The sequence below is a fragment of the Oncorhynchus gorbuscha genome, linkage group LG06, assembly GCF_021184085.1.
Source record: "Oncorhynchus gorbuscha isolate QuinsamMale2020 ecotype Even-year linkage group LG06, OgorEven_v1.0, whole genome shotgun sequence".
NCBI classification, from domain to species: Eukaryota; Metazoa; Chordata; class Actinopteri; order Salmoniformes; family Salmonidae; genus Oncorhynchus; species Oncorhynchus gorbuscha.
Window position 1 is genome coordinate 5,527,925 of NC_060178.1, and position 21,816 is coordinate 5,549,740.

At 46.7% G+C, this 21,816-nt stretch overlaps 1 protein-coding gene across 6 annotated transcripts in view; it reads left to right on the forward strand.

The window, feature by feature from the left end:
• LOC124037453 (epidermal growth factor receptor kinase substrate 8-like protein 2) overlaps positions 1 to 21,816 on the forward strand; it is a 155,818-nt gene that overhangs the window by 29,695 nt on the left and 104,307 nt on the right. For 2 of the 6 annotated variants that reach the window (XM_046352167.1, XM_046352166.1), the window contains exons 2-3: positions 4,356 to 4,422; positions 5,453 to 5,499. In XM_046352167.1, the coding sequence (XP_046208123.1) occupies positions 4,388 to 4,422; positions 5,453 to 5,499 (82 nt within the window). In that variant the 5' untranslated portion in view covers positions 4,356 to 4,387. Of the gene's footprint in view, positions 1 to 4,355; positions 4,423 to 5,204; positions 5,500 to 16,162; positions 16,191 to 21,816 lie in introns of those variants that run through there. The other 4 variants (XR_006839190.1, XM_046352165.1, XM_046352170.1 and 1 more) reach the window with 3 other exon arrangements.

Sequence of the window (21,816 nt, forward strand, 5' to 3'; positions counted from 1 at the left end):
GACTGAGCCAGTACCTGACCAGTCAGTCAAGCACTTAATAGTAGCAGCTAGTAACCAACGAGTGACATCAGACCTTCCCTGGGCTTTCAGTTGTAATCAATATAGCACAAGCTAATATAAAGAGATGCTTAGAGAAGGTAAACAACGATTTAAAGAAGGAAGGGAAGAGTAGAGTGAAAATAATCCTCTTCTTGTAAAAAAAAAAAAAAAAAAAAAGAGTAGGTATTTTTTTTCCACAAAAATACAAAATGGCGATTTAAAAAGTTACTGGATGAAACTCAAATCTGCAGTGTGAAGCAGACACCTGTAACGTAGACACAGGGAGTCAGGAAGAAGGTGCAGTTAGTGGGTTTAATGAAGAAAACAAACAAACAAACAAAGACCGGTACAAAACAAGAGAAGCGTCTGGACATGGAAACACAAACAATTACAACCTGATGACTGACGGAACAGAGCGCTAGATAAATGATAAGCAACGAAGTCCAGGTGTGAGTAAAGATGGATGCCAGGCCCGGTGGTTAGTCGACTGGTGACGTCGAACATCGGAGCAGGAGTAGACATAACGTAACAGCACTTTACTTCTCGTAAGTCAATGCATTAAAAGGCCCAATGCAGACGTTTTTTTTTTATCTCAATATCCAATAATTTCTGAGTAACAATTAAGTAACTTACTGTGATTTGTTTTCAATTAATATGGTGAAAAATAAACAAAATTTGCTTCTTAGCAAAGAGCTATTTCTCAAGCAAGAATGTTTCTAGGACTGTCTGGGGGCGTGGTCTGAGTGGGGAGGGGAAAATGGAAAACGAACTGTTATTGGCAGAGAGGTTTGGAACTCTCTTTCCTATTGGTCTATTAACGAATTTACCGACCCGGTGATGTCACCAAGCAGGTCAAAACTCCATCCCTCCAAAAACAGGCAGAAACTTCAGGTGGTCTTTTCAAACAGCTCTTACACTAAAAGGACATTATCATCATTTTCACAATTTCACAATATTATTCCAACATCATAGAGTGGAAATATATATATATATACCATTATTTATGGTGTCATTAGACGGAGACACAGTAGACATTACATGATTACGTCATCGTTAACTGACTGTCTTGAGGAGGTGCCATCAAGTCTGACGAGAGGAAAGGGATAGTTTTTTAAAATGTTTGTTTTTTTACACGGTTCCTATCATCAAGAGATAAAGAGTCATTGCTCTACTGCCCTTTGGTTATATACCTTGTTTTCTTAAGGCACAGTAAATGAACTAATAGTTAACTTAACTGGTTGTTATTTACTAAGTTATTTGCTGAGAATGTTTCTTGTTTTATTACCTACACCCGAAAATAACTTTGGGATATTTAGATCGGCGGTCACTCACCAGAAATATGATCAGAAATGAGATTTCCCTGACCTGGATCCTGTTTGAACTTCCCAAGGCAGCTCTATTCAACCCGGGGTCTGAACCAAAAACCAATGCATAAGCTGGCAACGGCTCTCAAAGAAGTACACTGGAAACCAAGTATGCAGCTCTGTACCATCACTCATTCATATATCTTTATGTACATGTTATTTATTGCCTTACACTTGTGTCTATAAGGTAGTAGTTTTGGAATTGTTAGTTAGATTACTTGTTGGTTATTACTGCATTGTCGGAACTAGAAGCACAAGCATTTCGCTACACTCGCATTAACATCTGCTAACCATGTGTATGTGACAAATACAATTTGATTTGATTTAAAAACATAGCAAATGTCAATTAATTGAGTTAAAACAATTCCAATATGCTCTTTTAATAGTAGGCTAATAGTAGGCTAATCATATGCTAATCGTAGGCTAGAGATTGTGCGACAGTGCTGTTAGCCCTATTGTGTCCTCCTACCACCTTAGAGGCCCTGTTATGCCAAATAGTGTCATCTTCCCCTCGCGTCACAATGGGATTGGTCTGTTGCTAAATCAACGGTGCGAGTTGAATTTTGGAGATCATTACAGCCAAAATGACATTCTTTTCATCCTTGCTATGTAAACAAAGCTGATTTTCCCCAAACAGTTTCGCTGCTTAAGATGGAAATATTGTTTTTAACTACTTTTGGGCATCTTATCATTTCAACAGGCATGTCATAAACGGTTGTTAGTCATAAACGGTTGTTAGTCATAAACGGTTGTTAGTCATAAACGGTTGTTAGTCATAAACGGTTGTTAGTCCCAGCACTCTGACCCACCCACCAACAACACTCTGACCCACCCACCAACAACACTCTGACCCACCCACCAACAACACTCTGACCCACCCACCAACAACACTCTGACCCACCCACCAACAACACTCTGACCCACCCACCAACAACACTCTGACCCACCCACCAACAACACTCTGACCCACCCAGCACTCTGACCCACCCATCAACAACACTCTGACCCACCCAGCACTCTGACCCACCCAGCACTCTGACCCACCCAGCACTCTGACCCACCCAGCACTCTGACCCACCCACCAACAACACTCTGACCCACCCAGCACTCTGACCCACCCAGCACTCTGACCCACCCAGCACTCTGACCCACCCAGCACTCTGACCCACCTAGCACTCTGACCCACCCACCAACAACACTCTGACCCACCCAGCACTCTGACCCACCCACCAACAACACTCTGACCCACCCAGCACTCTGACCCACCCACCCAGCACTCTGACCCCCCCCATACTGGTCCCCATGGGATTCGAACCTACAACCCTGGCGTTGCAAGCACTATGCTCTTATCAACTGAACCACACGGAAATCTGAGGAAAATGCTACCGGAATTCTATCAACACGTCTCCTGTGTTACACTTGCATTGAGGACCGAGGGTCATTGCTACTGCTTCTTCCTGGATAGCTACAAGGCCCTCCCTTCGAAAAAAAAATCAGATCATTCCTCCATTCTACTCCTCCCCACTTATAGGCAGAAACTTAAGATGACAGGAAGGAGGTGAGGGCCCTGGCGGAGTGGTGCCATGAAAACAGCCTCTCCCTCAACGTCAACAAAAGGAAGGAGTTGATCGTGGACCTAAAGCAGACAGCAGAGAGAGCACACCCCCATCAACAGGGGCTGCATTGGACGTGGACCTAAAGCAGACAGCAGAGAGAGCACACCCCCATCAACAGGGGCTGCATTGGACGTGGACCTAAAGCAGACGGCAGAGAGAGCACACCCCCATCAACAGGGGCTGCATTGGACGTGGACCTAAAGCAGACAGCAGAGAGAGCACAACCCCATCAACAGGGGCTGCATTGGACATGGACCTAAAGCAGACAGCAGAGAGAGCACACCCCCATCAACAGGGGCTGCATTGGACGTGGACCTAAAGCAGACGGCAGAGAGAGCACACCCCCATCAACAGGGGCTGCATTGGACGTGGACCTAAAGCAGACGGCAGAGAGAGCACACCCCCATCAACAGGAGCTGCATTGGACGTGGACCTAAAGCAGACGGCAGAGAGAGCACACCCCCATCAACAGGGGCTGCATTGGACATGGACCTAAAGCAGACAGCAGAGAGAGCACACCGCCATCAACAGGGGCTGCATTGGACGTGGACCTAAAGCAGACAGCAGAGAGAGCACACCCCCATCAACAGGGGCTGCATTGGACGTGGACCTAAAGCAGACAGCAGAGAGAGCACACCCCCATCAACAGGGGCTGCATTGGACGTGGACCTAAAGCAGACAGCAGAGAGAGCACACCCCCATCAACAGGGGCTGCATTGGAAAGGGTCAAAGTCTTTCACGTTCCTTAGCGTGCACATCGCTGACAACCTAAAAAGTTCTCTACTGAACTGTTGGAGCCAGGAACACAAGCATTGTTAGATATTACTGCCCTGTTGGAGCCAGGAACACAAGCATTGTTAGATATTACTGCCCTGTTGGAGCTAGAAACACAAGCATTGTTAGATATTACTGCACTGTTGGAGCCAGGAACACAAGCATTGTTAGATATTACTGCACTGTTGGAGCCAGGAACACAAGCATTGTTAGATATTACTGCCCTGTTGGAGCTAGAAACACAAGCATTGTTAGATATTACTGCACTGTTGGAGCCAGGAACACAAGCATTGTTAGATATTACTGCACTGTTGGAGCCAGGAACACAATGCATTTTGCTGCACCTGCGATAACATCTGCAAATCTCTGTACCAATAAACTTGGATTTGATTCTGTCAATGTTTAAGTGAGAAGACGTTACGGTTGTGTAACCGATGTTGATTGTTTTAGACGTAGTCTATCAATATATATATATATATCTCATGTATAGAATTAATCTTGTGGGAAACGTCCTAGGCTCGGTTTAGTAAACAAACATGATGTCATTTCTCTCTCCTCTCAGCCTCTCTTCTTCTCCGGCTGATGTCTTAGATCATGAGTATCCTGGGACCTCCGATAAGGCAGGCCAAGTGAGTGACACACACACACATCCATTTTCCATCTTTTAATAGATGCCCTTTCCCAGACTTCTAGTTAAACACGGTGAGATATACTAGGTTAGTGATTTTATGTCAGACTGGGTGTGGGTCAGGGACTCCTGGAGGACAGAGAAACCTCTGTTTCTGTCTCTGTTGCATGTTTGCTTTCCCTGGGTTCCTGGCTCCAGCTTTCCTCTCTCTCTCTCTCTCTCTCTCTCTCTCTCTCTCTCTCTCCATGTGCCCCATGCCCCCCTCTCTCTCTCTCTCTCTCTCTCTCTCTCTCTCTCTCTCTCTCTCTCTCTCTCTCTCTCTCTCTCCATGTGCCCCAGGCCTCTCTCTCTCTTTCTCGCTATCTCTCTCTCTCCATGTGCCCCCCCTCTCTCTCGCTATCTCTCTCTCTCCCTATCTCTCTCTCTCCATGTGCCCCACGCCCACCCCCCTCTCTCTACTTACTCTACCTGTGACCCACGCCTCCTCTCTCTCTCCTTCCCCCGAGGCCCATGCCTCCACTCCCTCTCTCTTTCTCTCTCTCTCTCTCTCTCTCTCTCTCTCTCTCTCTCTCTGTTTCTTGCTCTCCTTCTCTCTCCCTGTTCTCCATGCCTCTTCTCTCTCTCTCTCGGTCTCTCTCTCTCTGTCTCTCTCTCTCTCCGTCTCTTGCTCTCCTTCTCTCTCCCTGTTCTCCATGCCTCTTCTCTCTCTCTCTGTCTCTCTCTCTCTCTCTCTCTCTCCGTCTCTTGCTCTCCTTCTCTCTCCCTGTTCTCCATGCCTCTTCTCTCTCTCTCTGGGCCATATGCTCAGAATCTCAGGACTAATCTCTTCCAGTCCTGTCTGGAAACTCTTACTCACTGTAGCCCAGTGTCAGTGTGTAGTGCGACTGATTAGTGATAGATAGTGTTTGTATTGGTGCATTGGTGACATTTTGGATGAGTTTGAGAAAAACAATCGGAGAAGCGATGAAGGGCAGACTACGTAACCCTGGTAACCCCTCCTCCTCTTCCTCCTGCTCTTCCTCTCTCTGCAGTGGGGTGGCCAGATCTGACAGCAAGATTAGCGCCAAGGCTCTATATGGTAAGTGTGTGTGTGTGTGTGTGTGTGTGTGTGTGTGTGTGTGTGTGTGTGTGTGTGTGTGTGTGTGTGTGTGTGTGTGTGTGTGTGTGTGTGTGTGTGTGTGTGTGTGTGTGTGTGTGTGTGTGTGTGTGTGTGTGTGTGTGTGTGTGTGTGTGTGAGACACGGACACAGGGGAACGAGTTTACTACTGACTGTATATTAATATGTGACCGACCGGATCAAATTTGTCGTATATAGCAACATTTTAAATTGTTTTTATTTAATTTTTTACATTGGATTAAAGTAGAGACTCAGAGCTATATATATATATCATACACTGCATTTGAGCAACAATGGGAAAGTAATTCTGCTTTGAAAGTTAATCAACTTTTTTTAAGCCAATATTTTTGACACACCTACTGGAGAGCTCTACTTTGTCTACACCCATTCAGCATCATTCACACCCTCTTAAGCCGTAGCTCCGCCCATCTATGTAAGGGTTCACACCCTCTTAAGCCGTAACTCCGCCCATCTATGTAAGGGTTCACACCCTCTTAAGCCTTAGCCCCGCCCATCGCTTTAAGGGTTCATACCCTCTTAAGCCGTAGCCCCGCCCATCTCTTTAAGGGTCCACACCCTCTTAAGCCGTAGCCCCGCCCATCTCTTTAAGGGTCAATCTGAATGTACTATCAACAGCAGTCATGTTAATTTGCTAGCTACTTCCAGACATCTAAGTGAGAGAGAAAAGCTCACTGAACATTACTTTCCTTAGCAGAGCTGGTTAGGCTGTTTTCATGTTATCCAGAGAGTTGGTGACTGTAACTGTGCTGTCAGATTGTCCGTTCCAAATTCAGAGCGTTTCGTTTTCAGACCGGATGCTCTGGCTGATGAGTTTACTGAGGTTTACTGACAACGGGTGTTAAGCGAATTCATCAGTTATTCTGCACACTCAGATGAGAGTCGGAGTAGATGACCAGACGGAATTTACGAAAGCACCCGAAGTGTGTCTGGTTTCTTTTCTGTGACACGGACACATGGTAACGTGTTTACTACTGTGTGTGTGTGTGTGTGTGTGTGTGTGAGAGAATGTGAACTGGAATGTTATATAATGTAAGTGTTTTCATATACTCGCTCCTCAACGTTATCTACCTGCCTAGTGGTTAGAGTGTAGAGGAGGCAGGGTGGCCTAGTGGTTAGAGTGTAGAGGTGGCAGGGTAGCCTAGTGGTTAGAGTGTAGAGGTGGCAGGTAGCCTAGTGGTTAGAGTGTAGAGGTGGCAGGGTATCCTAGTGGTTAGAGTGTAGAGGTGGCAGGGCAGCCTAGTGGTTAGAGTGTAGAGGAGGCAGGGTAGCCTAGTGGTTAGAGTGTAGAGGAGGCAGGGTAGCCTAGTGGTTAGAGTGTAGAGGTGGCAGGGTAGCCTAGTGGTTAGAGTGTAGAGGTGGCAGAGTAGCCTAGTGGTTAGAGTGTAGAGGCGGCAGGGGAGCCTAGTGGTTAGAGTGTAGAGGCGGCAGGGTAGCCTAGTGGTTAGAGTGTAGAGGCGGCAGGGTAGCCTAGTGGTTAGAGTGTAGAGGCGGCAGGGTAGCCTAGTGGTTAGAGTGTAGAGGCGGCAGGGTAGCCTAGTGGTTAGAGTGTAGAGGCGGCAGGGTAGCCTAGTGGTTAGAGTGTAGAGGCGGCAGGTAGCCTAGTGGTTAGAGTGTAGTGGTGGCAGGGTAGCCTAGTGGTTAGAGTGTAGTGGTGGCAGGTAGCCTAGTGGTTAGAGTGTAGTGGTGGCAGGGTAGCCTAGTGGTTAGAGTGTAGAGGTGGCAGGGTAGCCTAGTGGTTAGAGTGTAGTGGTGGCAGGGTAGCCTAGTGGTTAGAGTGTGGAGGTGGCAGGGTAGCCTAGTGGTTAGAGTGTAGAGGTGGCAGGTAGCCTAGTGATTAGAGTGGTTATCTACCTGCCTAGTGGTTAGAGTGTAGAGGTGGCAGGTAGCCTAGTGGTTAGAGTGGTTATCTACCTGCCTAGTGGTTAGAGTGTAGAGGTGGCAGGTAGCCTAGTGGTTAGAGTGGTTATCTACCTGCCTAGTGGTTAGAGTGTAGAGGTGGCAGGTAGCCTAGTGGTTAGAGCGTTGGACTAGTAACCTCAACGTTATCTACCTGCCTAGTGGTTAGAGCGTTGGACTAGTAACCGAGCTCCTCAACGTTATCTACCTGTAGCCTCTTAGTAGTATTCTGTTATCAGTCATTATACACACATCACATACCTGGTCATACGGGACCATCATTAAAATACCTGGTAAGGGATTGGTTTAAAATACTTCCCAGATATCCCCTTTTGGGATTGGTTTGAAATATATATGCCATTTAGCAGACGCTTTTATCCAAAGCGACTTACAGTCATGTGTGCATACATTCTACGCATGGGTGGTCCCAGGGATCGAACCCACTACCCTGGCGTTACAAGCGCCATGCTCTACCAACTGAGCTACGCAAGCTCATTAGCATAACAAAACATTAACTATTCATGAAAATCGCAAATGAAATTAAATCAATACGCTAGCTCTCAAGCTTACCTTTTGTTAACAACACTGTCATCTCAGATTTTCAAAAATATGCTTCTCAACCATAGCAAAACTAGCATTTAGCATTAGCATTTAGCATTAGCATTTAGCATTAGCAGGCAACATTTTCACAAAAACCAGAAAAACATTCAAATAAATAATTTACCTTTGAAGAACTTCAGATGTTTTCAATGAGGAGACTCTCAGTTAGATAGCAAATGTTCAGTTTTTCCTGAAAGATTATTTGTGCAGGAGAAATCGGTCCGTTTTCTGCGTCATGTTTGGCTACCAAAAAAACCTGAAAATTCAGTTATAAAAACGCCGAACTTTTTCCAAAATCACTCCATAATATCAACTGAAACATGGCAAACGTTGTTTAGAATCAATCCTCAAGGTGTTTTTCTACATATCTCTTCAAAGATATATCGTTCGTGGAAGTGTGCTTTCACCTCTGTATCCCATGTGAAAATGCATGCAGCTGAGAATTCCGCACCAATTTAGACAAAGGACACCGGGCGACCCCTGGCAAATGTAGTCTCTTATGGCCAATCTTCCAATGATATGCCTACAAATACGTCACAATGCTGCAGACACCTTGGACGAACGGCAGAGAGCATATCATGGCACATTCACAGCCATATAAGGAGACGATGGAAAACAGAGCCTCAAAGATTCTGCTAATTTCCTGTTTGAGGTTTCATCTTGGTTTCGCCTGTAGCATGAGTTCTGTGGCACTCACAGATAATATCTTTGCAGTTTTGAAAACGTCAGTGTTTTATTTCCAAAGCTGCCAATTATATGCATAGTCGAGCATCTTTTCGTGACAAAATATTGCGCTTAAAACGGGAACGTTTTTTTATCCAATAATGAAATAGCGTCCCCATAGCTTCAACTGGTTAAAATACATCCCAGATATCCCCTTTAGGGATTGGTTTAAAATACATCCCAGATATCCCCTTTAGGGATTGGTTTAAAATACATCCCAGATATCCCCTTTAGGGATTGGTTTAAAATACATCCCAGATATCCCCTTTAGGGATTGGTTTAAAATACATCCCAGATATCCCCTTTAGGGATTGGTTTAAAATACATCCCAGATACCTAACAGAGACAGGCAGGGTCCTCGTTGATACCTAACAGAGACAGGCAGAGTCCTCGTTGATACCTAACAGAGACAGGCAGGGTCCTCGTTGATACCTAACAGAGACGGGCAGGGTCCTCGTTGATACCTAACAGAGACAGTGACTTTCAACATGGCACCGTCATAGGAAGCCACATTTCCAACAAGTCAGTTTGTCAGATTTCTGTCATGCTAGAGCTGCCCTGGTCAATTGTAAGGGCTGTCATTGTGAAGTAGAAACATGTAGGAGCAACAACGGCTCAGCCGCGAAGTGGTAGGCCACACATTCTTTGATTAATCCCACTTCACCATCTGGCAATCTGACGGACGAATCTGGGTTATGAGGATGCCAGGAGAACTCTACCTGACCGATATTGGTACACCTGTATTTGGGGAGTTTCTCCCATTCTTCTCCGCAGATCCTCTCCAGCTCTGTCAGGTTGGATGGGGAGCATCGCTGCACAGCTATTTTCAAGTCTCTCCAGAGATGTTAAATAGGGTTCAAGTCCGGACTCTGGCGGGGCCACTCGAGGACATTCAGAGACTTGGCCATGAAGCCACTCCTGCGTTGTCTTGGCTGTATGCTTAGGGTCTTTGTCTTGTTGGAAGGGGAACCTTCACTCCAGTCTGAGGTCCTAGGCACTGTGGAGCAAATTTTCATCAAGGATCTCTCTGTACTTTGCTCTGTTCATCTTTCCCTTGATCCTGACTAGTCTCCTAGTCCCTGCCGCTGAAAAAGATCCCCACAGCATGATGCTGCAATGACCACGCTTCACCGTAGGGATGGTGCCAGGTTTCCTCTAGACGTGACGCTTGGCATTCAGGCCAAAGAGTTCAATCTTGCTTTCATTAGACCAGAGAATATTGTTTCTCATGGTCTGAGTCCTTTAGATGCCTTTTGGAAAACTCCAAGCGGGCTGTCATGTGTGTTTTACTGAGGAGTGGCTTCCGTCTGGTTACTTTACCATAAAGGCCTGATTCGTGGAGTGCTGCAGAGATGGCTATCCTTCTGGAAGGTTCTCCCATCTCCACAGAGGAACTCTGGAACTCTGTCAGAGTGATCATCGGTTTCTTCCCTGATTGTTCAGTTTGACCGAGCGGCCAGCTCTAGGAAGAGTCTTGGTGGTTCCAATAATTTTTTTGGTACCCTTAACCAGATCTGTGCCTCAACACCATCCTGTCTCGGCGCTCTACAGACAATTCCTTCGACCCCATGGCTTGGTTTTTACTCTGACATGCACTGTCAACTGTGGGTCAACGTATGCTGCCTAATATAGTGTGTTGCCAGCAATTCAATAGTATTTTTTCACCAAAATAAGTATTTTTCATTTAAAAAAAAGATGTAGCCTACTCTTAGTCCAACTGTCTGTCTGTATGTGTGTATGTACATGCTTGTGTATAATAATGTCCAACCATACGATCAACCGCCTGGTTGAGCAAATTTGTATGAAATTCTTCCTTTTTTTTCATTGTGCCTTTTTGCATTCTAACTATTTATTTTCATATTCCTACTCTTCAAGGTCTACTATTTATTTTCATATTCCTACTCTTCAAGGTCTACTATTTATTTTCATATTCCTACTCTTCAAGGTCTCTACTAAACAGGACTGGTGCTATATTAACCCCTCGCCAACAGAACTCATGCCTTTTATCCCATATCTTATGTGTCTGGATTGTTTTGAGTGTTTTAACATCCATCTGAGTGGACAAAGTTACACGGCCACAACACTGAACTGCAGCCCCAAAATAATACTAATTATGTCAATTAATGCAGGAGGGGGAGTTGACCAATCAGGTTCAAGTGAAAATGTAAAATATATATATATATATATATATATCTATATATAGATATACAATTCTAAATCCATTGTCAAAACGTGCTCCACCACCTGGTTGAGGATATGGTTTTAAAAGGTGTGGGCTACTGTGTGTGTGTGTGTGTGTGTGTGTGTGTGTGTGTGTGTGTGTGTGTGTGTGTGTGTGTGTGTGTGTGTGTGTGTGTGTGTGTGTGTGTGTGTGTGTGTGTGTGTGTGTGTGTGTGTGTGTGTGTGTGTGTGTGTGTAAATATACACATACTGTTACCTTAGCAGGCAGGGTTCATGGTCTGGTCTGGTCCGGTCTGGTCCGGTCTGGGTGTGCCTGTTATTAGACTGTGGTTGGAACAGGGTGTGTAGTCACATTCATGTCTGGCAGCCATGTTGGATAAAAGAGCCATTGACGAGGAAAGAGAGGGACAGGGGGTGTGTGTGTGTTTTGTGTATGTCTTTTTTCTCCCTTGTGTGCACGCGTGTGATACGCCCTTGTGCGTGTGCGTGTGCGTGTGTGTGTGTGTGTGTGTGTGTGTGTGTGTGTGTGTGTGTGTGTGGGTCCTTGTCCGTCTGTCTCCACACCACCCATTCCCTTCCCAACCTGCCTTAGTTTCACTGGTCCCCCTCCTGCATCACCTTCCAACCAGACCTGGGTTCAAATACTATTTGAAATCTTTTCAAAAACGTTGATCTTATGCTTTAGCCTGCCTGGAGTATCAGGTGGGCGGGGTTTGCACTTTTGTAACTATTTCATTAGTTCCATTGCACCTGGCAAGCTCACTCAAGCCCCGCTCACATATTTTTAATGATTTCAAATAGTGATTGAACCCATGGTCTGCTTCCAACCTTTTCAGCCTGTCTGCCATTGAACAGCCCAGCAGCCCCGGTCCCCAGAAGGACAACCTGAACACGATTCAGTGTTTCCTTGTTGGTATACCGGTATAAGTTCCGTTGGTGGACAGAATCACTTAAAAATAATTTGTGATGTTGATGCCCTAAAAAAAAAAGATTTAAAAAAAAAACGTGACAGAATTTGTTCAAATTCAAGACATATTGACATCTTGTGCTACTGTTTGTCACGGTCTTATGTTGCTACGGAATTCAGTGATGTGTTCTACGTAACTGTAGATGAGGAAGACCTTTCAGTGATGGTGTTCTTCGTAACTGTAGATGAAGAACAGAGGAAGACCTTTCACTGATAGTGTTCTACGTAACTGTAGATGAGGAAGACCTTTCAGTGATGGTGTTCTTCGTAACTGTAGATGAAGAACAGAGGAAGACCTTTCACTGATAGTGTTCTACGTAACTGTAGATGAGGAAGACCTTTCAGTGATGGTGTTCTTCGTAACTGTAGATGAAGAACAGAGGAAGACCTTTCACTGATAGTGTTCTACGTAACTGTAGATGAGGAAGACCTTTCAGTGATGGTGTTCTTCGTAACTGTAGATGAAGAACAGAGGAAGACCTTTCACTGATAGTGTTCTACGTAACTGTTGATGAGGAAGACCTTTCAGTGATGGTGTTCTACGTAACTGTAGATGAGGAACAGAGGAAGACTTTTCAGTGATAGTGTTCTACGTAACTGTAGATGAGGAAGACCTTTCAGTGATGGTGTTCTACGTAACTGTAGATGAGGAAGACCTTTCAGTGATAGTGTTCTACGTAACTGTTGATGAGGAAGACCTTTCAGTGATAGTGTTCTACGTAACTGTTGATGAGGAAGACCTTTCAGTGATGGTGTTCTTCGTAACTGTAGATGAAGAACAGAGGAAGACCTTTCACTGATAGTGTTCTACGTAACTGTAGATGAGGAAGAGCTTTCAGTGATAGTGTTCTACGTAACTGTAGATGAGGAACAGAGGAAGACTTTTCAGTGATAGTGTTCTACGTAACTGTAGATGAGGAAGACCTTTCAGTGATGGTGTTCTACGTAACTGTAGATGAGGAAGACCTTTCAGTGATAGTGTTCTACGTAACTGTTGATGAGGAAGACCTTTCAGTTATAGTGTTCTACGTAACTGTTGATGAGGAAGACCTTTCAGTGATGGTGTTCTTCGTAACTGTAGATGAAGAACAGAGGAAGACCTTTCACTGATAGTGTTCTACATAACTGTAGATGAGGAAGACCTTTCAGTGATGGTGTTCTACGTAACTGTTGATGAGGAAGACCTTTCAGTGATGGTGTTCTTCGTAACTGTAGATGAAGAACAGAGGAAGAGCTTTCACTGATAGTGTTCTACGTAACTGTAGATGAGGAAGACCTTTCAGTGATGGTGTTCTACGTAACTGTAGATGAGGAAGACCTTTCAGTGATAGTGTTCTACGTAACTGTAGATGAGGAACAGAGGAAGACTTTTCAGTGATAGTGTTCTACGTAACTGTAGATGAGGAAGACCTTTCAGTGATGGTGTTCTACGTAACTGTAGATGAGGAAGACCTTTCAGTGATAGTGTTCTACGTAACTGTAGATGAGGAAGACCTTTTAGTGATAGTGTTCTACGTAACTGTAGATGAGGAACAGAGGAAGACTTTTCAGTGATAGTGTTCTACGTAACTGTAGATGAGGAAGACCTTTCAGTGATGGTGTTCTACGTAACTGTAGATGAGGAAGACCTTTCAGTGATAGTGTTCTACGTAACTGTAGATGAGGAAGACCTTTTAGTGATAGTGTTCTACGTAACTGTAGATGAGGAACAGAGGAAGACTTTTCAGTGATAGTGTTCTACGTAACTGTAGATGAGGAAGACCTTTCAGTGATGGTGTTCTACGTAACTGTAGATGAAGAACAGAGGAAGACCTTCCAGTGATGGTGTTCTACGTAACTGTAGATGAGGAAGACCTTTCAGTGATGGTGTTCTACGTAACTGTAGATGAGGAAGACCTTTCAGTGATGGTGTTCTACGTAACTGTAGATGAGGAAGAACTTTCAGTGATGGTGTTCTACGTAACTGTAGATGAGGAAGACCTTTCAGTGATAGTGTTCTACGTAACTGTAGATGAGGAAGACCTTTCAGTGATGGTGTTCTACGTAACTGTAGATGAGGAAGACCTTTCAGTGATGGTGTTCTACGTAACTGTAGATGAGGAAGACCTTTCAGTGATGGTGTTCTACGTAACTGTAGATGAGGAAGACCTTTCAGTGATGGTGTTCTACATAACTGTAGATGAGGAAGACCTTTCAGTGATGGTGTTCTACGTAACTGTAGATGAGGAAGACCTTTCAGTGATGGTGTTCTACGTAACTGTAGATGAGGAAGACCTTTCAGTGATGGTGTTCTACATAACTGTAGATGAGGAAGACCTTTCAGTGATGGTGTTCTACGTAACTGTAGATGAGGAAGACCTTTCAGTGATGGTGTTCTACGTAACTGTAGATGAGGAAGACATTTCAGTGATAGTGTTCTACGTAACTGTAGATGAAGAACAGAGGAAGACCTTTCAGTGATAGTGTTCTACGTAACTGTAGATGAGGAAGACCTTTCAGTGATGGTGTTCTACGTAACTGTAGATGAGGAACAGAGGAAGACTTTTCAGTGATAGTGTTCTACGTAACTGTAGATGAGGAAGACCTTTCAGTGATGGTGTTCTACGTAACTGTAGATGAGGAAGGAACAGAGGAAGACTTTTCAGTGATAGTGTTCTACGTAACTGTAGATGAGGAAGACCTTTCAGTGATGGTGTTCTACATAACTGTAGATGAGGAACAGAGGAAGACTTTTCAGTGATAGTGTTCTACGTAACTGTAGATGAGGAAGACCTTTCAGTGATGGTGTTCTACGTAACTGTAGATGAGGAAGGAACAGAGGAAGACTTTTCAGTGATAGTGTTCTACGTAACTGTAGATGAGGAAGACCTTTCAGTGATGGTGTTCTACGTAACTGTAGATGAGGAACAGAGGAAGACTTTTCAGTGATAGTGTTCTACGTAACTGTAGATGAGGAAGACCTTTCAGTGATGGTGTTCTACGTAACTGTAGATGAGGAACAGAGGAAGACTTTTCAGTGATAGTGTTCTACGTAACTGTAGATGAGGAAGACCTTTCAGTGATGGTGTTCTACGTAACTGTAGATGAGGAAGACCTTTCAGTGATAGTGTTCTACGTAACTGTAGATGAGGAACAGAGTAAGACTTTTCAGTGATAGTGTTCTACGTAACTGTAGATGAGGAAGACCTTTCAGTGATGGTGTTCTACGTAACTGTAGATGAGGAAGACCTTTCAGTGATGGTGTTCTACGTAACTGTAGATGAGGAAGACCTTTCAGTGATGGTGTTCTACGTAACTGTAGATGAAGAACAGAGGAAGACCTTCCAGTGATGGTGTTCTACGTAACTGTAGATGAGGAAGACCTTTCAGTGATGGTGTTCTACGTAACTGTAGATGAGGAAGACCTTTCAGTGATGGTGTTCTACGTAACTGTTGATGAAGAACAGAGGAAGACTTCAGTGGAACCCTGTGGTGGTATAGAGTGAGGCTATTTTCTAACGGTCCCTTGGCTTGTTGGATGGTGAGTGAGATCGCGTAGCAGATGGTAACTGTTAGAGACACCTTCTCTCTGTAGGGTGGCCAGCAGGGTGGCCAGCAGGGTGACCAGCAGGGTGGCCAACAGGATGGCCAGGGACAATACTGTATGCATGTGTGATATTCAGAGAGACTTGGTTTGTAAAATCTGTAAGGTAGAGACAAAGCTGTTTAATGGACCTATCAGGTAGAGACAAAGCTGTTTAATGAACCTATCAGGTAGAGACAAAGCTGTATATTGCATGTATAGGATATACTTCTTCATAGAGTAGGCTTGTTTAATCTACAGTATAGTGTGTTATTGATAATCGCTGTTAGCCCAATACATGGGATGTTTTGTCTTCCCCGTAGGGTAGACATGAAGAGGAAGTCCTCTCTCTCCATCATCCATCTCCTGTCATTGTCACTTTCCTCTCACATGCAAAAACCCCCCTTCTCTCCCAATCATTGTTGTGATGTAGAGCGGTAGACAAGCTCTATGCAAAACCATCCATCAGGGAGGGAGGAAGAAGTGAGGGATAGAGGGGTGTATAAGGGGGAGAGAGAGAGAGAGCACAGCTACACTCGGACCTACCTGCCTGGGGATTCGGACAACACACAGACGACAACACACAGACGACAACACACAGACGACAACACACAGACGACAACACACAGACGACAACACACAGACGACCTGAAGTATCTCCACTTTGAAGTTTTTTAACAGAGTAGAGCATGTCATCACCAGGTAACATGGTTAACTGTAATATAGACTTTAGCTACCTGGGCTAAGGTGTGTCTGTAGGCAGAAGTCTGCTGCTAACTCTCTCTTCCTGCTCTTGTCTTACAATCTCCTCTCTTTCTCTCCTCTTCTCTCCTCTCTCTCCTCTCTTTCTCTCCTCTCTTTCTCTCCTCTCCTCTTCTCTCCTCTCCTCTCTTTCTCTCCTCTCCTCTTCTCTCCTCTCTCTCCTCTCTTTCTCTCCTCTCCTCTTCTCTCCTCTCTCTCCTCTCTTTCTCTCCTCTCCTCTTCTCTCCTCTCTCTCCTCTCTTTCTCTCCTCTCCTCTTCTCTCCTCTCTCTCTCCTCTCTTTCTCTCCTCTCCTCTTCTCTCCTCTCTCTTTCTCTCCTCTCCTCTTCTCTCCTCTCTCTCCTCTCTTTCTCTCCTCTCCTCTTCTCTCCTCTCTCTCCTCTCTCTTTCTCTCCTCTTCTCTCCTCTCTCTCCTCTCTTTCTCTCCTCTCCTCTTCTCTCTCTCTCTCTCTCTCTCTCTTTCTCTCCTCTCCTCTTCTCTCCTCTCTCTCTCTCCTCTCTTTCTCTCCTCTCCTCTTCTCTCCTCTCTCTCTCTCCTCTCTTTCTCTCCTCTCCTCTTCTCTCCTCTCTTTCTCTCCTCTCCTCTTCTCTCCTCTCTCTCTCTCCTCTCTTTCTCTCCTCTCCTCTTCTCTCCTCTCTCTCTCTCCTCTCTTTCTCTCCTCTCCTCTTCTCTCCTCTCTCTCCTCTCTTTCTCTCCTCTCCTCTTCTCTCCTCTCTCTCCTCTCTTTCTCTCCTCTCCTCTTCTCTCCTCTCTCTCCTCTCTTTCTCTCCTCTCTTTATCTCCTCTCCTCTCTCTCCTCTCTCTCCTCTCTTTCTCTCCTCTCCTCTTCTCTCCTCTCTCTCTTCTCTTTCTCTCCTCTCTTTATCTCCTCTCCTCTCTCTCCTCTCTCTCCTCTCTTTCTCTCCTCTCCTCTTCTCTCCTCTCTCTCTTCTCTTTCTCTCCTCTCGCCTCTTTCCTCTCTCCTGTCTCCTCTCTCTACTCTCTCTCTTCTTTCTTCTCTCTCTACTCTCTCTCTCTCTTCTCTCCTGTCTCCTCTTTCTCTCTCTCTTCTCGCCTCTCGCCTCTCTCTCTCTCCTCTCTCTCTCTCTCCTCTATCCTGTCTCTTCTCTCTGAATGTATTTTCTTAATTGTAGCTGTCTGTTATTTCAGTACAGTTCACATTTCTTTTTATAGTTTGTTTACTAGGATCAGCCCCCTCCCCCTGTTGTTTACTAGGATCAGCCCCCTCCCCTGTTGTTTACTAGGATCAGCCCCCTCCCCTGTTGTTTACTAGGATAAGCACCCTTCCCCTGTTGTTTACTAGGATCAGCCCCCTCCCCCTGTTGTTTACTAGGATCAGCCCCCTCCCCTGTTGTTTACTAGGATCAGCCCCCTCCCCTGTTGTTTACTAGGATCAGCCCCCTCCCCCTGTTGTTTACTAGGATCAGCCCCCTCCCCTGTTGTTTACTAGGATCAGCCCCCCCCCCTGTTGTTTACTAGGATCAGCCCCTCCCCCTGTTGTTTACTAGGATCAGCCCCTCCTCCTGTTGTTTACTAGGATCAGCCCCCTCCCCTGTTGTTTACTAGGATCAGCCCCTCCCCTGTTGTTTACTAGGATCAGCCCCCTCCTCCTGTTGTTTACTGGGATCAACCCCCCCCTGTTGTTTACTAGGATCAGCCCCCTCCTCCTGTTGTTTACTAGGATCAGCCCCCTCCCCCTGTTGTTTACTAGGATCAGCCCCTCCCCTTGTTGTTTACTAGGATCAGCCCCCCTGTTGTTTACTAGGATCAACCCCCCCCTGTTGTTTACTAGGATCAGCCCCCGCCCCCTGTTGTTTACTAGGATCAGCCCCCCTCCTCCTGTTGTTTACTAGGATCAGCCCCCCTGTTGTTTACTAGGATCAGCCCCCCCCTCCTCCTGTTGTTTACTAGGATCAAACCCCCCCCTCCTGTTGTTTACTAGGATCAAACCCCCCCCCCCCCCTGTTGTTTACTAGGATCAGCCCCCTCCCCTGTTGTTTACTAGGATCAAACCCCCCTGTTGTTTACTAGGATCAGCGCCCCCCTGTTGTTTACTAGGATCAAACCCCCCCCTGTTGTTTACTAGGATCAACCCCCCCCTGTTGTTTACTAGGATCAGCCCCCCTCCTCCTGTTGTTTACTAGCATCAGCCCCCCTGTTGTTTACTAGGACCAGCCCCCCTCCTCCTGTTGTTTACTAGGATCAATCCCCCCTGTTGTTTACTAGGATCAGCCCCCTCCTCCTGTTGTTTACTAGGATCAGCCCCCCTGTTGTTTACTAGGATCAGCCCCTCCCCTGTTGTTTACTAGGATCAAACCCCCCCCTGTTGTTTACTAGGATCAAACCCCCCTGTTGTTTACTAGGATCAGCCCCTCCCCCTGTTGTTTACTAGGATCAGCCCCTCCCCCTGTTGTCAACTAGGATCAGCCCCCCCCTCCTCCTGTTGTTTACTAGGATCAACCCCCCCCCCCCTGTTGTTTACTAGGATCAGCCCCCTCTCCTCCTGTTGTTTACTAGGATCAACCCCCCTGTTGTTTACTAGGATCAGCCCCCCTGTTGTTTACTAGGATCAGCCCCCCTCCTCCTGTTGTTTACTGGGATCAACCCCCCCCTGTTGTTTACTAGGATCAGCCCCCTCCCCTGTTGTTTACTAGGATCAACCCCCCCCCCTGTTGTTTACTAGGATCAGCCCCCGCCCCCTGTTGTTTACTAGGATCAGCCCCCTCCTGTTGTTTACTAGGATCAGCCCCCCCTATTGTTTACTAGGATCAACCCCCCTGTTGTTTACTAGGATCAGCCCCCTCCTCCTGTTGTTTACTAGGATCAGCCCCCTCCCCCTGTTGTTTACTAGGATCAGCCCTCCCCTGTTGTTTACTAGGATCAGCCCCCCCTGTTGTTTACTAGGATCAAACCCCCCCCTGTTGTTTACTAGGATCAGCCCCCCCCCCTGTTGTTTACTAGGATCAGCCCCCTCCTCCTGTTGTTTACTAGGATCAGCCCCTCCCCCTGTTGTTTACTAGGATCAGCCCCTCCCCCTGTTGTTTACTAGGATCAGCCCCCCTGTTGTTTACTAGGATCAGCCCCCGCCCCCTGTTGTTTACTAGGATCAGCCCCCCTCCTCCTGTTGTTTACTAGGATCAGCCCCCCTGTTGTTTACTAGGATCAGCCCCCCCCCCTCCTCCTGTTGTTTACTAGGATCAAACCCCCCCCCTGTTGTTTACTAGGATCAGCCCCCCTGTTGTTTACTAGGATCAGCCCCCCTCCTCCTGTTGTTTACTAGGATCAAACCCCCCTGTTGTTTACTAGGATCAGCCCCTCCCCTGTTGTTTACTAGGATCAACCCCCCCCTGTTGTTTACTAGGATCAGCGCCCCCCCTGTTGTTTACTAGCATCAAACCCCCCCTGTTGTTTACTAGGATCAACCCCCCTGTTGTTTACTAGGATCAGCCCCCCTCCTCCTGTTGTTTACTAGGATCAAACCCCCCTGTTGTTTACTAGGATCAGCCCCTCCCCTGTTGTTTACTAGGATCAGCCCCTCCTCCTGTTGTTTACTAGGATCAGCCCCCTCCCCTGTTGTTTACTAGGATCAGCCCCTCCCCCTGTTGTTTACTAGGATCAGCCCCCCTCCTCCTGTTGTTTACTAGGATCAAACCCCCCCCCCCTGTTGTTTACTAGGATCAGCCCCCTCCTCCTGTTGTTTACTAGGATCAAACCCCCCCCTGTTGTTTACTAGGATCAGCCCCCTCCCCTGTTGTTTACTAGGATCAAAACCCCCCTGTTGTTTACTAGGATCACCCCCCTGTTGTTTACTAGGATCAGCCCCCCTCCTCCTGTTGTTTACTAGGATCAAACCCCCCCCCCTGTTGTTTACTAGGATCAGCCCCCTCCTCCTGTTGTTTACTAGGATCAAACCCCCCCCTGTTGTTTACTAGGATCAGCCCCCTCCTCCTGTTGTTTACTAGGATCAGCCCCTCCCCCTGTTGTTTACTAGGATCAGCCCCCCTCCTCCTGTTGTTTACTAGGATCAAACCCCCCCCCCCCGTTGTTTACTAGGACCAGCCCCCCGTCCTCCTGTTGTTTACTAGGATCAAATCCCCCCTGTTTTTTACTAGGATCAGCCCCCTCCCCTGTTGTTTACTAGGATCAAACCCCCCTGTTGTTTACTAGGATCAGCCCCCCTGTTGTTTACTAGGATCATCCCCCCCTGTTGTTTACTAGGATCAGCCCCCTCCCCTGTTGTTTACTAGGATCAGCCCCCTCCCCTGTTGTTTACTAGGATCAGCACCCTCCCCTGTTGTTTACTAGGATCAGCCCCCTCCTCCTGTTGTTTACTAGGATCAGCCCCCTCCCCTCCCCTGTTGTTTACTAGGATCAGCCCCCGCCCCCTGTTGTTTACTAGGATCAGCCCCCCTCCTGTTGTTTACTAGGATCAGCCCCCCTGTTGTTTACTAGGATCAACCCCCCTGTTGTTTACTAGGATCAGCCCCTCCTCCTGTTGTTTACTAGGATCAGCCCCCTCCCCTGTTGTTTACTAGGATCAGCCCCTCCCCTGTTGTTTACTAGGATCAGCCCCCCTGTTGTTTACTAGGATCAAACCCCCCCTGTTGTTTACTAGGATCAGCCCCCCCCCTGTTGTTTACTAGGATCAGCCCCTCCTCCTGTTGTTTACTAGGATCAGCCCCCTCCCCTGTTGTTTACTAGGATCAGCCCCTCCCCTGTTGTTTACTAGGATCAGCCCCCCCTGTTGTTTACTAGGATCAGCCCCCGCCCCCCTGTTGTTTACTAGGATCAGCCCCCCTCCTCCTGTTGTTTACTAGGATCAGCCCCCCTGTTGTTTACTAGGATCAGCCCCCCTCCTCCTGTTGTTTACTAGGATCAAACCCCCCTGTTGTTTACTAGGATCAGCCCCCCCCCTGTTGTTTACTAGGATCAACCCCCCCCCCTGTTGTTTACTAGGATCAGCGCCCCCCTGTTGTTTACTAGCATCAAACCCCCCTGTTGTTTACTAGGATCAACCCCCCCCTGTTGTTTACTAGGATCAGCCCCCCTCCTCCTGTTGTTTACTAGGATCAACCCCCCTGTTGTTTACTAGGATCAGCCCCCCTCCTCCTGTTGTTTACTAGGATCAAACCCCCCTGTTGTTTACTAGGATCAGCCCCTCCCCTGTTGTTTACTAGGATCAGCCCCTCCTCCTGTTGTTTACTAGGATCAGCCCCCTCCCCCTGTTGTTTACTAGGATCAGCCCCTCCCCTGTTGTTTACTAGGATCAGCCCCCCGTCCTCCTGTTGTTTACTAGGATCAAACCCCCCCCCCCTGTTGTTTACTAGGATCAGCCCCCCTCCTCCTGTTGTTTACTAGGATCAAACCCCCCCCCCTGTTGTTTACTAGGATCAGCCCCCTCCCCTGTTGTTTACTAGGATCAAAACCCCCTGTTGTTTACTAGGATCACCCCCCTGTTGTTTACTAGGATCAGCCCCCCTCCTCCTGTTGTTTACTAGGATCAAACCCCCCCCCCCTGTTGTTTACTAGGATCAGCCCCCTCCTCCTGTTGTTTACTAGGATCAAA